This window comes from Eurosta solidaginis, chromosome 4 (assembly GCF_040869045.1).
Source record: "Eurosta solidaginis isolate ZX-2024a chromosome 4, ASM4086904v1, whole genome shotgun sequence".
Classification (NCBI taxonomy): Eukaryota; Metazoa; Arthropoda; class Insecta; order Diptera; family Tephritidae; genus Eurosta; species Eurosta solidaginis.
This window is the reverse complement of record NC_090322.1, coordinates 55,028,344-55,047,078: the sequence shown is the minus strand read 5'-3', so window position 1 is coordinate 55,047,078 and position 18,735 is coordinate 55,028,344. Positions and strand designations below refer to the sequence as shown.

Sequence of the window (18,735 nt, the reverse complement as noted above, 5' to 3'; positions counted from 1 at the left end):
AATGATGAAATATCAAACGGTAAAACTCTCTTTGAGGGATATTGCACGCATTTAATTTTGATCCCACCCCATTGGTGGACCGCCCACCGTAATGTTTTATAATCGCGGCTGCCAACCCAGAAAGATGTTCTGCGCAAAAATACTGTGGATCCCACCACGGTTTCGGAAGGAACCGCGGTCATTTTTCAAGTTTTCGTTAAAATCTTTTGAACGAGTTAAGAATTTTCTTTCCAACTTCGGATTATTATTGTCAAGGTAAATACGCGTCTTTTGTCACCTCTCTCGATATTTTACCTGGGTTACGCCTCAGGGCTCAGAGCCACGTAGTCACACTTAACTCGTAGAATACTTGTCAAACTTAAGTTGATTTGAGAACTGTCACATAAGTTGCGGGCTCTAAAGGTCGAATATAATGTGTAGGTCTTACAACTTTAGGCTAACAAAGTTGCTTCTATCATTAAAAAGAGAGGGCTGTAGACTCATTAGGGGATTTTGACTGGACACTGCCGTCTGGCATCACATTCCTTTAACTTAGGCTTGGTCAGTGATAGCAGATGTAGGAAGTACGGGTTGGAGGAGGAAATGATCGTGCTCCTGCCCTGCGCTTATCAGGATTCAGCTATTAGGAGTGATACATAGGTTCTGGGTTTTATAAGGCTATTCAGTTTGGTCATTAAATAAACTTCTAGTAACACTACGGACCCATTCAGTCTATGTGAGGTATTCACGGACCGCCCAGTTCAACCTAACGTTAGTTGTTTCATAAGTTCTTTTTTAGTGAATTCTACATGGCTACTCAACACAAAGAATAATTTACTTGGTATTTCATTACCAAATATATATGGATACTCGTAGCAGACTGAAGTTGATTTGCGAACTTTCACATAAGTTCTGTTGGTAATTTTATACGACAGCATGACACCGCGTCCAAAAATATAGAGAGGTGTCCAATGACGCGTATTGACATCGACAACAATAATCTGAAGGCGGAAAAAAATGTAGTTCGTTCAAAAAATATTAACGAAAAACCGTAAAGCAGGGGTGCGATTCATAGTATTTTTGCGCAGAACACCTTTCTACATTGGTGGCTTTCGGCCGCGCTTATAAAAAACTAACTTGGGTGGGTCCAACAACGGTTTGGAAACCAAAACTATACCCGAGCAAAACACCTATGCGATCCTAGATCCAAAACACCTCTTTTGATACCCCTCTTGATGTTGTTGGACATGTATTAATAGTGCCATGCTGTCGTTAGAATTACTGTTCCGTTTAATGACTTTTGCATGTAATTGTTTACTCAACACATGGAATTACTTTACATGGTATTTTATTACCAAATATGCTGCAAAATTAAAAGTGTACATACCTAAAGCTGGAAAAATATCATCTTCATCTGTATACGTACATGGCAGGTATTGTGTAGAATATAAGCATATCTATCGTACCATTAACGAACATCATTATTTGCATGTGCATACGGGAGTAAGTACGGGAATAAGACTAAATGTCTTAATAAAAGGGAATGAAAGTGGAACCCATTCCTTTATTTTGCTCGGAAAGTCAGAATAAAAACAAAAAGAAAAAATGGAGTCTTGCAAACAACTTATTACTTGTAGGACGCTCACAAATCGCTTTTAAATGATGTAAATACCTCATTTTTCGCTGTGTATGATAGTCACGGGGGAGTCGAAGTGGCAACGTATTTCGCGGGTATGTTATCACAATTTTCCAAAACCACAATCCCCATATTAACGTGACAGACGCTATGCAGCAGTAATAGCTGATGCCACTAATGGAGGTGTTTTAGATCTGATCCAGATTCTAAGCCGCAGGGCTCTTCTACATCAACAGCAGCTATATTAGCACTTCATCATCTAAAATAGAATCAGGTCCTAGTTCTTCAAACAACGGGAATACAATAAATATGGAGACCGATGAACCAGAAGAGGATTATACCGTTCGAGTGCAAAAAAAACCCAATAACAAGAACAGCGCAACCATTGAGACGGAGAATAATACAAAATCTGAGAGCAATGTAGAAAAAACGCCAACAAATGGTCCGGCAGGCACAGAGGCTACCACTGCCAATGCAACATCAATCGCCACCAATTTTGGTGAGTGTGCTTTTTCGTATGTGCCCCCTAATTTAGTATATGCTTTATTCTTAATAATAGTACTGGCTATGACAATGGAAAATCAAATATGGATTCAATGCCTAATACTTGGCGGCCTATAAAGACACAATACACATTATGCTGCTTCTATAAATAGGACGTGTAAAGCACCGAAGATCGATGAGAGTAAGCTAACTATTTTATTCAGGAGCAAACGTTATATATGTAGTACACATGGCAGTCAGGTCTAAGTATCACAGTGGATCGGTCTGATATTTCCGGCCAAGGATTGTCACACCGATGTTATAACAACAACATTAACTTTAACGTATTATTCCTGATATTCTACTTTCATTTCTTTAGATGAAGGTCTCATAACTCCAACTAGATCTTTAGAGTCCTTGGATATTGTAGAAGCTGAATTGGCTCCGTTTTTAAAGACAGGACGATCATTTGAGCCAAATGATTGTGTTCCGAAGCATCACGTTGCAATCGTGGTTCCGTTTAGGTATAGTTACGCTCATTTGGCAGTTTTCCTGCGAAACATTCATCCATTCCTAAGGAAACAGCATATCGCTTATAGAAATTTCTTATCGAGCAAACAAATGGAAAAGCTTTCAATCGAGCTTAACTGATGAATAGTGGCTTCCTAGAAGCATTAAAAATATTTCCATGGGACTGCTTTATCTTCCATGACGTTGACTTGTTACCTTTAGATAATCGAAATTTATACACATGCCCGCGGCAACCGCGGCACATATCGGTTGCTATAGACACATTAAACTTCAAGTAATTCATAATTTACATTTTAAAACTTGCATTTTTTGGTCTAAAACTTGCAAATACGTTTTCAGGTTGGCTTATCGATAAATTTTGGGGGAGTATCTGCTATGACACGTAAACAGTTTCAGCTGGTGAATGGCTTCTCAAATTCATACTTCGGTTGGGTGGGGAATACAATGATATGTCGAACAGGTAATATTTCTTTGTTGTTTGGTATTGTTTTTAGTGTTCCAGTAAGTACATACCTATGAGTTAAAATGTGTATCAAGCAAGCGCTAGTGACTATATGGCTGATGATTGCAAATAAATTATACAAATCAAGCAGGACTAAACGGGGGAGGCAACGGATGGTGCCCTACTTCCACTTTCGTTGATTCTCTCCATCAGAAGGAGTCAATATAGTTACGCATACGATGCGCCTCGTAATTTCCAACCCTGAGATGGTCGGGCTAATACCTTAATGGTTTTTGTTACTGGAACGTACGGGAACGTACATCCGACAAAGGACCCAAAACCTTCAGGGAGCGCCTTTATCGTTAATACAACAACAACGGCAGAAGTTTCATAGCAGGCAAAATTATAAAAACGCACTTCAGACTTTAAAAGGACATTAGAAGACATTAAAGAGCTTCTAAAAGCAATAGAGTAATGACATCAATTTAAAAATAAAACATCATGCAATCAAGAACTATTACGCCTGTATTTGCAAGGATAAAAAAATCGTTTAATTATTCCAAAACACTACACATAAAATTATTCTTAGGAGCATACCGTTGTTGTTGTAGCTGTGTTGCAGGAGCATACCGCCGCAAATGTTCGTTCGACCCCGTCGAATGAGTTTCTAATTTACAAACTCAAACTTGGTACTCAGAAATGCCACGGTTGTCTCTGGAAATGCTCAATATTTTGAACCGCAGACAACTGCTTGATGCGGCTACGTCTCCAAGACTGTTAAGGCACGTCCGCTATGTTATTAAACCCAGATTTGCATCACCCTGTTCACCTTCGATCTGCACTTAGGTTAATGTCTAAATAACGTGATGTAAATCCTGTATGCGATGTGCAATCGACGCCTCAAACAGCAACTTTTTTGTCAATCTTGGTCATACTACTACTTTCCTTAGACTTCCTTTAGAGTGTTTCGAGGACAGTTCTTGAGTGGTCGTGTACAGAAAAATTAATAGAATTACTTATAGTTACAATGATTCAAAATAAATAAAAGGTAACTGTTTTATAATCGGTGTGAAATGTGCTAATGTAAATTTCAAACAACTTTTGTTGTTGTTGTAGCAGTGTTTCGCCCTATCACAAATTGTCATCAATATCCTCTAACGGGGGTCCAAGGAAACTTACTGTTTCAACAGGGGTGGCCAATAATGAAAGGGGTGTTAGAGGCGTTGGTTCCACATTACAATTAAAGAGATGGTTGGTGTCATGTGGGGACACATTGCAAGCGGGGCATACATTTTGTATGTCAGGGTTGATTCTGGGTAGGTAAGAGTTTAACATGTTACAGCATCCAGAACGAAGTTGAGCAAGAGTGACACGCGTTTCCCTGTGGAGTATGCGTTCCTCCTCCACAAGTTTTGGGTACTTTTATTTGAGTACTGGATTCACCGGGCAATTCCTGACATAAAGGGCCGACACCTGTTTCTGGAGTTCGCCAAGGACCTGCTTGTGTTTTTTTGCTTCATACGGCTGGGTTCTCAGGTGCCGTATTTCCTCAAAATGCTTACGGAGATGACTCCTTAAGCCCCTAGGCGGTGTTGGCTCATCAATCAGATGTCTGTTTGGATGCCCAGGTTTCTGGGTATTCAACAGGAACTGTTTGGTTAGCATCTCATTTCTCTCCCTGATGGGGAGTATTATCGCCTCATTATGTAGATGGTGTTCTGGGGACATAAGAAGGCAGCCAGTGGCGATTCTTTGAGCAGTATTTTGGCAGGCCTGTAGCTTCTTCCAGTAGGTAGTTTTTAGGCTTGGTGACCATATGGGTTACTCGTAGCACGTAAACGGCTGGCCAATTGCTTGTATGTAGTAACGAGCGTTTCTTTATCTTTTCCCCAGGTACTGCCAGTAAGGGATTTGAGGATTTTATTACGGCTCTGGATTTTCGGATTTGTCGAGAATGTGACGTAGTTCTCCGTTGTAAGCTCCTTTCATATTGGCGCCGTTATCGACAATCTTCAATCAAGTATGGAAAATTAGATCAGTTTCTGACCAGTTTTTTGGTTATAATTCACGAAAGTCAAAAACCGTTCTTGAATTGAAAAATTTGTTACTTGGCTTTCTTGCGTTGATCTAATATAGTTTCCCTTACGTGTTTTGCACAAATATCTGTAAACTCGTTCTGAATGTCTGGGGAAAGATAGTGAACTTGTAAACGTTTGTGCTGCTGTTGTGAAATCCTAACTTTCTCCAAATGATGTCTAAGTATTGGATCATAATGGCTTATGAGACCTTAGATGCCCAAAAAATGTCCATCGTTTCGTTCACCTTCGCCTTGAAAATTAGACCTTTTTCACCCAAAAATAAAATAGTGTCCAAAATTCTATATACAATTTCTTTCCACTTTGGAGTTTCAGTTATTAGGTGGTCATTGTTGATAAGTGTATCAATTGTAGCCTTCTTTTTTGAATAAGATTTTGTAAAGATCATCATTGAATTTAACATTTATGCTATGCATAGATGTTATTTGAGGCTAAAATACTTTTTTATTACATTTTATTACATAATATGTATACTTTTTATTACTTAATATATATATATATCATACACGTCTGTGAAATGAAAATGAATTTGTGATATTTAAAATTTATTGTGAAATCAAAAAATATGTAAATATAATAGTAAATATCAATCTAATCTAATTTAATGTGATGTTGAGTATTTTCGTGTGATGGCAGTTTATCGTATAGCTTCTTCCATACCTGGAATTTCGAATATCCGCCAGGGCAACAAATTTTAGGTCGACTTAAAGTATTGGTGCTTAACAGACGACATGGTAGGCAATAAAAAGCATTGCTACTGGCACTCCACACTAACCAGTCAGGAAATGGCTCGTCATGACAATCACGAAGTCGTTTAAATAATCTGGACTTTGATACAGAGTTGGTGGTATTGTTGGAAGACTTTTTGAAGATGAAACTTTATCAGTAAACATACATTTTTGTTTGATATTTTTATTATCTCCTCAGGCCCATGCAAAAAATCATTATCAATATTCGTTGCTTTTGAAATTAGGCTTAAAAAAACTGGGTTTTTGCTAATAGAACGTATTGATATAAGCAAAGGACATATCTTTGACATTCGGCCGAGTAGATCCGATGCTTTGCACAAAAAATTACATATCAACATATTGCACCCCCGCTTCAGAAGTGACATAAGTAGAAAAACAACAATATTGATTTAGAGAACCCCAGCGGGGTAGGGGGTCAGAATATTCCCGCGGTAGGTATGCCTGTCGTAAGAGGCGACTAAAATACCAGATTCAAGGGGCTGTGTAGCGCAACCCTTCAGGTTGCCGGCGCAATATATAGCTTCTCCAAACCCAATTGTCAACCTCACCTATCCGCGGCGAATCCTGTTTAACTAAAAGACGAGGCTCTGGCGACCCCAAACTCCTCAGGGAACTTGGGGATGGGGAGGGAGGGGATGACCTGAAGGTTTAATATGGCCACATAAATCGTTCCAGAGATGGTCGGGCTAGCACCTTAATGGTGCTGTGGTACCGGAGCGTACCGGATCTGTATCCGGCAAAGGACCATTACATGATAACACTTCCCAAAGCCTTCGGGGAGCAACCTTATCGCTACAACAACAACAACAACATTGATTTAGAGACGGTTAAATTTGATACATAATTTGTTTTGTTTCCAAAGTTACCAGACTTTTTAAATTCAAGTTGCTTTGCCTTTATCGTTACCTTTAGTAGAATATTTAGCATAATTTTAGAAATAATTTTTCCAGAAAATGTTTTAACTATTTTTTGATGAGTTGTGCCGTTTATGATTTGGTTATAAAATTTACATTATTTTTAGTTGTGTCACTTTAACTTTATTTTTTATATTCACAAAAAATATTGTAACGCACCGTAAAATGAAAACAATATAATATTTTTTGAAACATATTTATATTTGAAGTAACTTCTATAACAGGGATAACCAAATTTCAAACTGTGGCTGTGTGAGTAGAACTAAAATCATCTTATTGGTGGTGGTTTAGTTGGTGATGAAAAATCAATGAGGTAGGACGTATGCACGCATGTCTGTTAACACACAAAAAGTAATTCGTAAATGTGTCATATAAATATTACTTTATTGCTTGAGTCTAAGGAAATATTTAAACAAAATAAATTGTTAATATTAAAACATGAAAACATTCTGCGCATGAGCGTTTGTTTGCGAAGTATCTTTTTGCGACAACTAAAGACGACAGAGAATAATAATACGTGTGAAGTGGCGCCAATAATTATTCAACTAAATGGTGACCATTGTTCTAGAAGTACATAACTCATAGAGTATGGTATACATTTTAATGCATTGAATATACATTGAATAAATACATAGGTTTTAAACATGTATAATACTAAGAACAAACTGGTATCTTATTTTAGATTATTATTATATACCAGATATATATTTTAGATATTATAGATATTCATAAAAGTCAGCATAAAACTTGTTAATGTGATTAGCATGTAGGAGTGATAGAATATCTTCTTTTTTGCTATCTTTAGAGACACTGCATCTACAAAACTTACTGAATTAGGTTGAGCTATAAAAAAATAAATAATTAACTTTACTTACTTATTTCCGGAAAATCTAGTAAAGTGGATACATCTACATCATTAGTAATTTTCTCCGCTAAAAGAACATTCACAATTTGTTTATTGTTCTGCTCAATTTCCTGACATTGCTTGGGCAAAATATCCAGCACCTTTTTTGCGCGACTTTCAGATATTGCTACAAAGTAAACAAATTAAGTATAATAATAGTATAGTATTTTTCTCAATTGATTAAACGATATAAATGTTTGCCAGTTATTAGCACGAAGTTAAATTGTAAAAAGACTATTATCATATATATTTTAATCAATAGGGGAAACAGAAAAAGAAACTTACCTTTGGCTGTGGTTTAAGGATTTTTCGAAAGTGATCCAAAATTATTCCACTAAATAATTTTATCAGAAATGACCCAACTCGAATTAATTGGCTTAAAAAAATTTTAAAAATGACACAATAATAAATGTGTCGTTTCAGGACGTTTTGCTAGAGCTAAATACCAAAGTTCAAAATTGTCACTTGGGGCCGGAAAGCTTTGAACATTTAGGTTGTGTCGGTTTTCTAGCGTATGGGGCTAAAGTTATACCATTCAAAAATGCCTTAATACCAGAAATTGATTTTTTTGAGTTGTGTCACTTCTGAAGCGGGGGTGCGATATCCTAATAGAAATATCGTAACTAAGATGCCTTGTTAACAAGGAAGGTTATAACTGAATAAATGTTATTCTTTTACAAAGTTGTTTAATTTAATTAAGTTTAATATGGTTTAATTAAGTTTAATATGGTTTAGCGATACATATAAGTTTAAAATTTTAATTTGTTTTCTCTTTCACTTACAGAAAGGATGTCATAAGTGCAATGAAAGTGCCGGATTCAGAGCCTTTGGCTAATTACGAGTATCTCATTGTAAATGATCAATGGAAGCAAGAGTGGGAGAAGGGCGTGCAGGTGCCTGTCAATCCTGACTCTTTGCCAGAGCCAACCGTTTATGTGCTATCAGAACCAATTATGCCGCCTTCGCATGACTTTAAACTGTAAGTTCTACATGTTATTCACTCAAGTTTAATATGCTTAATACTTTTTTGTAATATTAGCTCCAAAAATCGCTTCCTGCGTATAAGCAAGACGATACCTGCTCGAGCGATTTGCATTGTCTAACAAATGTGGTTACGCAAGCGGAAATACATGTGCCTACGACAATGACCCGGTCGATGAATCATCGCTGCAATTACTCAATTCCGATCGTAAGCAATATGGTGCTTATTCCATAACGGAAACGCAATTTGAGCGCGTCATCGAAGAACTGGAGGTACGCTGTTACTTTTCTGTTTAATTTGTGTATATACAAATCTATACATAACATAGTACTGAAAGAAATATATTTTTATATATGTACAGATACGATGTTGGAAACAAATACAGGTGATCCTGAAGAATGAGGAAGGCCTTGGCATTGATTATGATGAAAATGTTATATGCGATGTATGTCGATCACCAGACTCAGAGGAAGCAAATGAAATGGTTTTCTGTGATAATTGCAATATTTGTGTAAATCAGGCATGTTAGGGCATTACAGCGATTACATCAGGTTTGTTTTTCTTTTACTTTTAAATAAAAAATACATATTTGAACCTAATCAAAATAACAAAGATATGAAAGCGTTTAGTAATAGTTGTTAAATGTGTAAATTAACTTCATATCCCACCTATAAATGATTTTCGCCTCTTACGAATGTTCACTTAAAAAAAATCTAATTATCAAAAGTATTTTATATTAATTGAACAATCACTAAATTTAAACAAAATATTGTTTTCTTTTATACCAGGACAATGGCTCTGTCGGACATGTTGAGTGGGTATTAATCCAGACTGTTTGCTCTGCCCAAATAAGGCTGGCGCCATGAAATCAACCAAATCAGGCAAAAATTGGGCACATGTTTCCTGCGCTCTATGGATACTTGAAGTAAGCATCGGTTGTGTTGATCGCATGGAACCAATAACAAAAATATCGAGCACTCCATCGAGTCGTTGGGCACTCGTTTGTATTTTGTGTCGAGCACGAGTCCGTGCTTGTATACAATGTTCCGTGAATACATGTAAAACCGCCTATCATGTGGTTAGCGCATTTCAACATGGTCTTGAGATGCGTGCAATTAATTAGTGTTAAATTGCGTTCCTACTGTCAAAAAGATAGCGTTAGTAAAGGCAAAAGGGAAGGTAGCGGTGGTGCTCATAGCAGTAACACAAACAAACATAATACAACACATGGAGCAGCTAATGATGAGGACGATTGCCGAAGACGTAAAAGTCGAAAATCAGATATGAGTTCTGAAGAATGATGATGAATGAAGCACGGGCGCAACGATTACAGGTAAGTTATTGTTTACGTGAAAATTTTCTTTTTCAACGAAGTCTGTTGAGGCGGCTTTTTCCAGATTTTGTAATATTACTATACCATTTTATCTTACTATACAAAAATAAAAAATAAACTAAAAGAAGTGACAGAAGAAATTCGTGAGCGAGTGGATGAAAGTTACATTGCCTTCTTAACACTTCTTGACCACTCTAAAGCTTTTGATTCTGTAGACCACACTCTGCTCTGTAGGAAGCTGGTAAACTTATTTAACTTCTCTGGTCATGCAGTTGCCCTTATAAGATCATATCTTGGCGATAGGACTCAAGCAGTATGTATTGATGGTGAAAATTCTGACTTCCTACATGTCTTAAGAGGCGTCCCTCAAGGCTCTATCCTGGGTCCTTTGTTATTTGTTCTGTATATCAATGACTTACCCGATGTCCTTAAGTATTGTAATGTTCATATCTACGCTGATGATGTGCAGTTGTTTACGTGTTGTCCTCGTGATCAAACTAGCTTGTGTATAAGTAACTTAAACCACGATTTGAATCAAATATTTTCATGGGCTAATATGAATGGCTTATGTATAAACCCGAATAAGTCAAAATGTATTGTTATTCATAGAAGGTCTTTTCCCACTAATGATTTAGAGAATGTAGTGTTCGACAATTCCGTTATAGAATACGTAGATACAGCGAAAAACTTAGGTGTAATTTTTAACAAAACATAGACATGGAAAGACCATATTTTTATAACAGTTGGAAAAGTGTATGGAATGCTTCGTACACTATGGTTAACACAGTATTTCACGCCTTTGCACATAAGACTACTTCTGGCTAAAGCGTACTTAATACCTACGCTACCCATGGTTGTGTGATTTAATTAAACTGTGACTATCTGTGCAAGAACAAACTAAATGTTGTTTACAACATATGTTTATGGGTTGAAAAGACTTGACCACGTATCACAACATGCTGAAAGGTTGCTAAACATTTCTTTCGAAAATCTTTTAAAAGTCAAAACACTGTCCTTCCTCCATAAATTGATACACACGAAGGAACCTGACTATCTATATTTAAGTAATGCTCTGCACTTCAAAAAAGAGCTAACATCATTTTTAACGACTCTTAAACTGGATCACAAATTGTTGTTGTTAAAATGTTCATTTCTAAGTCCTTTTCCTTTCTCTGTGTCTTCTTCCTTTATTTGTTAAATACTATTCGATCTATAACCAGCCAAAGGTTATCATCACTACTGCTGTCTTCTAATATTTATTAATTACTTTTCTTTAGTTTTAAGATTTACATTTACATACATAAATATTTCACTATTATCCGTTATATTTAATTTAATTTGATTAATCTAAATTTTTTATTATTATTAATGTTAAATTTTTATAGCTCATGCTATTCATGACTAGCACTGTTAAATAATTTGTCAAAATTGTTGTGCTAGGAACAAATTTTCAAATAAATACATACATACATACATACAAGTAGCTACTGAAATTTATTAATTAATTAGAAGACAAATAAATTCTAAATCTTTTGTTGCAGTTATACTTTGTTGTATTTTCGTTAAACATAGAACTTTGCTAAATATTTTTTTAAATAAAATTGTTTACTTTGGCAGAACTTTTTTTTAATGAATGATATACATTTTTTAATTAAAATTTTATCTCTTCAACAGCATGGCGATTCCACTAAAAGTTTAAATCGAGAGAAACAACAAAATAAGGAGTTATATACTGAAAATGAACGCCTAAAATTGCAAATCAATGAAATGACGGGTGAAGGTAAAAAGAGTGAAGTTATTAACATGGAAAAACGAGCCTTAGAAACACAAATAGAAACTCTTACATTTGATTATAAGAAGTTAGAACGCGAACATGAATAATTTTAACAAGTAAGGAAGGCTAAGTTCGGGTGTAACCGAACATTACATACTCAGTTGAGAGCTATGGAGACAAAATAAGGAAAATCACCATGTAGGAAAATGAACCTAGCGTAACCCTGGAATGTGGTTGTATGACATGTGTATCAAATGGAAGGTATTAAAGAGTATTTTAAGAGAGAGTAGGCCATAGTTCTATGGATGGACGCCATTTAGGGATATCGCCATAAAGGTGGACCAGGGCTGACTCTAGAATGTGTTTGTACGATATGGGTATCAAATGAAAGGTGATAATGAGTATTTTAAAAGGGAATGGGCTTTAGTTCTATAGGTGAACGCCTTTTCGAGAAATCCCCATAAAGGTGGACCAGGGGTGACTCTAGAATATGTTTGTACGATATGGGTATCAAATGAAAGCTGTTAATGAGTATTTTGAAAAGGAGTGATCCTTAGTTCCCTAGGTGGACGCCGTTTCGAGATATCGCCATAAAGGTGGACCAGGGGTGTCTCTAGTTGTACGATATGGGAATCAAATGAAAGGTGTTACTGAGCGTTTTAAGAGGGAGTGGGCATTAGGTCTATAGGTGGACGCCTTTTCGAAATGTCGCCATTAGGGTGGGCCAGGGGTGACTCTAGAATGTGTTTGTACGATATGGGTATCAAACGAAAGGTGTTACTGAGCATTTTAAGAGGGAGTGGGCATTAGGTCCATAGGTGGACGCCTTTTCGAGATATCGCCATTAGGGTGGGCCAGGGGTGACTCTGGAATGTGTTTGTACGATATGGGTATCAAATGAAAGGTGGTAATGAGTATTTTAAAAGGGAGCAATCCTTAGTTCTATAGGTGGACGCCTTTTCGAGATATCGCCATAAAGGTGGACCAAGGGTGACTCTAGAATGTTTTTACGATATGGGTATCAAACGAAAGGTGTTACTGAGCATTTTAAGAGGGAGTGGGCACTAGGTCTATAGGTGGACGCCTTTTCGAGATATCGCCATTAGGGTGGGCCAGGGGTGACTCTAGAATGTTTGTACGATATGGGTATCAAACGAAAGGTGTTACTGAGCATTTTAAGAGAAAGTGGGCATTAGGTCTATAGGTGGGCGCCTTTTCGAGATATCGCCATTAGGGTGGGCCAGGGTGACTCTAGAATGTTTGTACGATATGGGTATCAAACGAAAGGTGTTACTGAGCATTTTAAGAGGGAGTGGGCATTAGGTCTATAGGTGGACGCCTTTTCGAGATATCGCCATTAGGGTGGGCCAGGGGTGACTCTAGAATGTTTGTACGATATGGGTATCAAACGAAAGGTGTTACTGAGCATTTTAAGAGGGAGTGGGCATTAGGTCTATAGGTGGACGCCTTTTCGAGATATCGCCATTAGGGTGGGCCAGGGGTGACTCTAGAATGTTTGTACGATATGGGTATCAAATGAAAGGTGGTAATGAGTATTTTAAAAGGGAGTAATCCTCAGTTCTATAGGTGGACGCCTTTTCGAGATATCGCCATAAAGGTTGACCAAGGGTGACTCTAGAATGTTTGTACGATATGGGTATCAAACGAAAGGTGTTACTGAGCATTTTAAGAGGGAGTGGGCATTAGGTCTATAGGTGGACGCCTTTTCGAGATATCGCCATTAGGGTGGGCCAGGGGTGACTCTAGAATGTTTGTACGATATGGGTATCAAACGAAAGGTGTTACTGAGCATTTTAAGAGGGAGTGGGCATTAGGTCTATAGGTGGACGCCTTTTCGAGATATCGCCATTAGGGTGGGCCAGGGGTGACTCTAGAATGTTTGTACGATATGGGTATCAAAGGAAAGGTGTTACTGAGCATTTTAAGAGGGAGTGGACATTAGGTCTATAGGTGGACGCCTTTTCGAGATATCGCCATTAGGGTGGGCCAGGGGTGACTCTAGAATGTTTTTACGATATGGGTATCAAACGAAAGGTGTTACTGAGCATTTTAAGAGGGAGTGGGCATTAGGTCTACAGGTGCACGCCTTTTCGAGATATCGCCATTAGGGTGGACCAGGGTTGACTCTAGAATGTGTTTGTACGATATGGATATCAAATTAAAGGTATTGATGAGGGTTTTAAAAGCGAGTGGCCCTTAGATCTATATGTGAAGGCGTTCTCGCGATATCGACCAAATGTGGATCAGGTGATCCAGAAAATCATCTGTCGGGTACTGCTAATTTATTTATATATTCAATAACACTAACAGTATTCCTGCCAAGATTCCAAGGGCTGTTGATTTCGCCTTGTAGAACTTTTTCATTTTCTTCTACTTAATATGGTAGGTGTCACACCCATTTTACAAAGTTTTTTCCAAAGTTATATTTTGCGTCAATAAACCAATCCAGTTACCATGCTTCATCCCTTTTTTCGTATTTGGTATAGAATTATGGCATTTTTTTAATTTTTCGTAATTTTCGATATCGATAAAGTGGGCGTGGTTGGTTATGGTCGGATTTCGGCAATTTTTTATACCAAGATAAAGTGAGTTCAAATAAGTACGTGGGCTAAGTTTAGTAAAGATATATCGGTTTTTGCTCAAGTTATTGTGTTAACGGCCGAGCGGAAGGACAGACGGAGGACTGTGTATAAAAACTGGGCGTGGCTTCCACCGATTTCGCCCATTTTCACAGAGAACAGTTAACGTCATAGAATCTATGCTCCTACCAAATTTCAAAAGGATTGGTAAATTTTTGTTCGACTTATGGCATTAAAAGTATTCTAGACACACTAAATGAAAATGGGCGAAGCCACGCCCATTTTGAAATTTTCTTTTATTTTTGTATTTTGTTGCATCATATCATTACTGGAGTTGAATTTTGACTTAATTTACTTATATACAGTAAAGATATTAAATTTTTTGTTAAAATTTGAATTTAAAAAAAATTTTTTTTAAAAAGTGGGCGTGTTCTTCATCCAATTTTGCTAATTTTTATTTAGCACATATAAAGTAATAGTAGTAACGTTCCTGCCAAATTTCATCATGATATCTTCAACGACTGCCAAATTACAGCTTGCAAAACTTTTAAATTACCTTCTTGTAAAAGTGGGCGGTGCCACGCCCATTGTCCAAAATCTTACTAATTTTATATTCTGCGTCATAACGTCAACCCATCTACCAAGTTTCATCGCTTTAACCGCCTTTGGCAATGAATTATCGCATTTTTTCGGTTTTTCGAAATTTTCGATATCGAAAAAGTGGGCGTGGTTATAGTCCGATATCGTTCATTTTAAATAACGATCTGAGATGAGTGCTCAGAAACCTACATACCAAATTTCATCAAGATACCTCAAAATTTACTCAAGTTATCGTGTTAACGGACGGACGGACGGACGGACGGACATGGCTCAATCAAATTTTTTCTGGATCCTGATTATTTTGATATATGGAAGTCTATATCTATCTCGATTCCTTTATAGATGTACAACCAACCGTTATCCAATCAAACTTAATATACTCTGTGAGCTCTGCTCAACTGAGTATAAAAAGAGGAACAAAAACACGCTACAAATAGAACTAACGAAATAGCTGAATCAACTGCTAAAATACGCTTACAAACATTTCCAACAATCAGCGCTGGACGTGTCACTTACCTTGCGTGAATTCAAAAGCTTCGTGGCAGAAAGCACCACGGGGCTAATTAGTTGGCAAGCATCGGTTGCCTTAGCTGATTATCTTGCACATAATACGGATATAGTAAAAGGGAAAATGTGTATTAGAGTTAGGCGCTGGTACCGGTTTCTGTGGGATGATACCAGTGCAATGCAGCGATGTGCGTCACGTGCTTATAACTGCGTTAGGTCGATGAAAGAAAATGCGCGACGAAATTTCGTTCATGCCGAAACTTGACACGATTTATTTATTTATTTATATAGTATACAACATAGCTGCAAATAATGTATATAAAAAAACAGGTACATATGTACACTCAAAAGTGATGATTAATCACAATATATACAACACGAACATATTCACTGCGAAAACTTAGAACCAACCCAAATTTAGAGAATGCATTTGGGGGACACATCGTACACAAGCTTGCCACCGAATGTCAGCGCAGTTATATAAGACAAACTGGAAGTCATTAAAAAATTAGAACACAAAGGCTAATACACGGAGTTCCACAATCATATAACATGGTGGGAAATATATATTGCTAGCAAATATCTATAAAACAGTCTAGTATGACTTGACGCCGAAATAGTGGTGTCCCCGCACCAAATATGGGAAAGGATGTCGCGAAATCCCTAAAATATTCATCAACGGCAAGTGGCTAGTACGTAAGGAAGTATTTATTACAAAAACAAAAATTTTGTAAAAACGTAATACATACAATTTTAGCTTAAATAATTATATAGGAATACATTTATTACAGTTGCAAACAGAAATACTTGCAATTTTTGTATGTACATATTATGTTTCCAATACTTTATAAAGATCATTCGTTTGTTACCATGCTATTTTACTATAGGGGAGTTCAGGACTTTGTGCAAATGGTCTAGCATCATAGTATTTGCAAACTGGTGTAGTACTTTTACACAAAACGACAAAAAATTATATGGATATGCATTTGCTACGTCATGGCAAATACGCTACATCAAAAACCGTAGTTTATTTTTTCAACATTGAATAGCAAATCAGCACCTGCCAATACAAAACAAAATGTGAAAAAAAAATTTTGAAATGAAAAAGCTGCTCACAATCCATAGCTTATAATTGCTATTGCTACGTTTCCAATATCAAATGCACAAAACTCTTGTACTGCCTTTATCTTTATTTATTAATTTCTGAAACTCAAATAAATTTGTTCCATCTCTTTTTTAGGAAAACTAGAAAATTGTAAAAAATCTCGAAAACGAGAAACGTTTGAATATGGAAAAATTACAAATATATTACATTCCTGCTAGGAACTCTAGGAAGTACATAGAACCGACTGCCTTGGGCAGCGCGGTTACATGGGTCAAATTATGCCACCAACACAACCTCGACAGGCGCCAATGCCCAGTCGGCCACCCATGCCGGGTCAACCTCCAATACCCGGACGTCCTGGTTATAATGTATGCTAATACAACTAATATATTTCAAATATTGCTGATGATTTTTTTTATATTATTTTCTTTAGCAACCACCTGCACCTGGTACTGGTATGTATCAACAGCCGCAACAGTATGCTCAAGCCCAACGCCGTTTAGGTCCCGATCAGATGCCAAATCCTATAAGCGTTATCATTGAAAATCAAAGTATCGCTGGTGGTGCTTTTATTATTTATTAATATAACTATTTTCATTATCATAAACAAATCTTATGCACGGGCTGTCTTCTTATGTCCACAGAACACCATTTACACAGTGAGCTGAGAGTACTCCACATAATGGAGGGAATTCAGGATTTCGGTAGTATGCATTCAGAAATACCAATTTATCTTACATTATAAATTAATGTATTGTCTTTCGTTAGATAGCATATCCAAAATTTTACGTACTTCTTCAACATGGATAGAGGGCCGCTCTCCACTTTATCGTAACGCCAACAACGAATCACATTTTGGTGAATCGCATTATTCGAACAATTCACATTTCAGTGGACGTCCTCGTGACCATGTTCGCTCAAGAAAAAATAAAATTTTAGATCAGTTATTAAATATAAATTTTTGCTCTTTTTTTATTTTTTGGTGGCCCTGATAAGGGCCTCTTATGACGTCCCGAAAGGACGAAAGTAATATCAATTAGTTAAATTTAATCTCTTTGTTAATTTTTTGGTGGCCCTGATAAGGGCCTTTTGCGACCTCTCGAAAGGACCAATAAATGTATGCATATATCTGAAAGAATAATAAATTTGACATCTTTTTTTACATATATACTTTTTACTCACCATGCTAAGGTTGCGTTGCTCAGCTTAGGGACCATGACCGCGGCGGGAATTCCTAGCGCCTTAAGAGCCGCTTGGAGCATACACAACCCCGATGTGTTTGAATAAATAGTGAATGCGGTCCCCCATATTGGTATTCTTTCTATTGAATAGAAATTCCGCTATGTAACCGTCGAAATTTGTATCTGTTCGGCCATAATCGGGAATAGAGGACCGGAATTCCCGCCAGTTCTGTTCGATGTTTTGGGTGTGGGCACCAGTCACCGGGTCAACAAAATTTTGGGAGTGATTCACCGAAAAATGGGTGTACCCATGCTCCTCCAGGCTATCATATGCTTTCCATCAATCGCTTATTATAGTAGTTCCAGGCGCTATTTTTTCCCTAATAACCTGGAGAAGTGTTTCCCTGGTCCTGTCTGCGACAGCCGAGACAAACATTTTGCGAGACCCTCTCTATGCCACCAAAAACCCATTGGCCCTCTATCATTCGGCCGCGATTGTACTTTCTGCGACCCATTTTGGCCTCGTCTATTTCCACGGTTTTTCCGGGACCGCCTATCGTACTATCCCCGTTGTGTATGCTCCAGTCTACCAACACCTCTCTAATGAAGCTTACCCAGTCATTGCAGCTTTGCTTTGATATACTAAGGTCTTCCATTATTGCGTTTACCTTCGGGTAGGGCGACGTTATAAAAAGCACCACAAGCTTGCAAATGGTTCTTGTGCTGAGCCTGGCTCCCGAAAAGAAGGTGTTGGCTTTTCGGCTCTGTTTAAAAGAGCAAACGACCTTACGTTTTTTATTGGTGGTTGTGGTCATGGTCCTCTGCCGAGTGCATACCCACATGTCGTCTACCAGTCTACATGGGTTGGAGCACTGGCCGCATGCCATGGCCCCAGCCAATACGCCATGCGCCACCAAAA

General features: G+C 37.5%; 1 protein-coding gene across 13 annotated transcripts; it reads left to right on the top strand.

The window, feature by feature from the left end:
* The first annotated feature begins 1,504 nt into the window (after window positions 1-1,504).
* Window positions 1,505-18,020, top strand: LOC137249783 (uncharacterized). Of its 13 annotated transcripts, XM_067781679.1 has the most exons (15): window positions 1,506-1,710; window positions 1,772-2,114; window positions 2,175-2,300; window positions 2,478-2,903; window positions 2,969-3,089; window positions 8,519-8,713; window positions 8,774-8,988; window positions 9,078-9,267; window positions 9,505-10,049; window positions 11,724-11,829; window positions 15,366-16,222; window positions 16,771-17,003; window positions 17,069-17,090; window positions 17,280-17,342; window positions 17,404-18,017. In XM_067781679.1, the coding sequence occupies exons 12-15, from the start codon at window positions 16,902-16,904 to the stop codon at window positions 17,625-17,627; spliced, it is 411 nt and encodes a 136-aa protein (XP_067637780.1). In that variant the 5' UTR covers window positions 1,506-1,710; window positions 1,772-2,114; window positions 2,175-2,300; window positions 2,478-2,903; window positions 2,969-3,089; window positions 8,519-8,713; window positions 8,774-8,988; window positions 9,078-9,267; window positions 9,505-10,049; window positions 11,724-11,829; window positions 15,366-16,222; window positions 16,771-16,901; the 3' UTR covers window positions 17,628-18,017. The 13 variants fall into 13 exon arrangements, 10 of the variants coding, with proteins under 10 accessions (XP_067637786.1, XP_067637780.1, XP_067637781.1 ...); XM_067781685.1 differs by having other exon boundaries at window positions 1,505-1,710; window positions 2,175-2,903; window positions 17,280-17,339; window positions 17,404-18,018; XM_067781680.1 differs by lacking the exon at window positions 2,478-2,903.
* The last annotated feature ends 715 nt before the right edge of the window (window positions 18,021-18,735 follow it).

Excerpts from the sequence above, each read along its gene's own strand:
- LOC137249783 (XM_067781684.1), top strand. The coding sequence starts at position 16,902 with ATGGGTCAAATTATGCCACCAACACAACCTCGACAGGCGCCAATGCCC. Across the intron at positions 17,004-17,068 it reads CCGGACGTCCTGGTTATAAT|CAACCACCTGCACCTGGTAC; the intron begins GTATGCTAATAC and ends TATTTTCTTTAG. Across the intron at positions 17,091-17,279 it reads ACCACCTGCACCTGGTACTG|AACACCATTTACACAGTGAG; the intron begins GTATGTATCAAC and ends TTATGTCCACAG.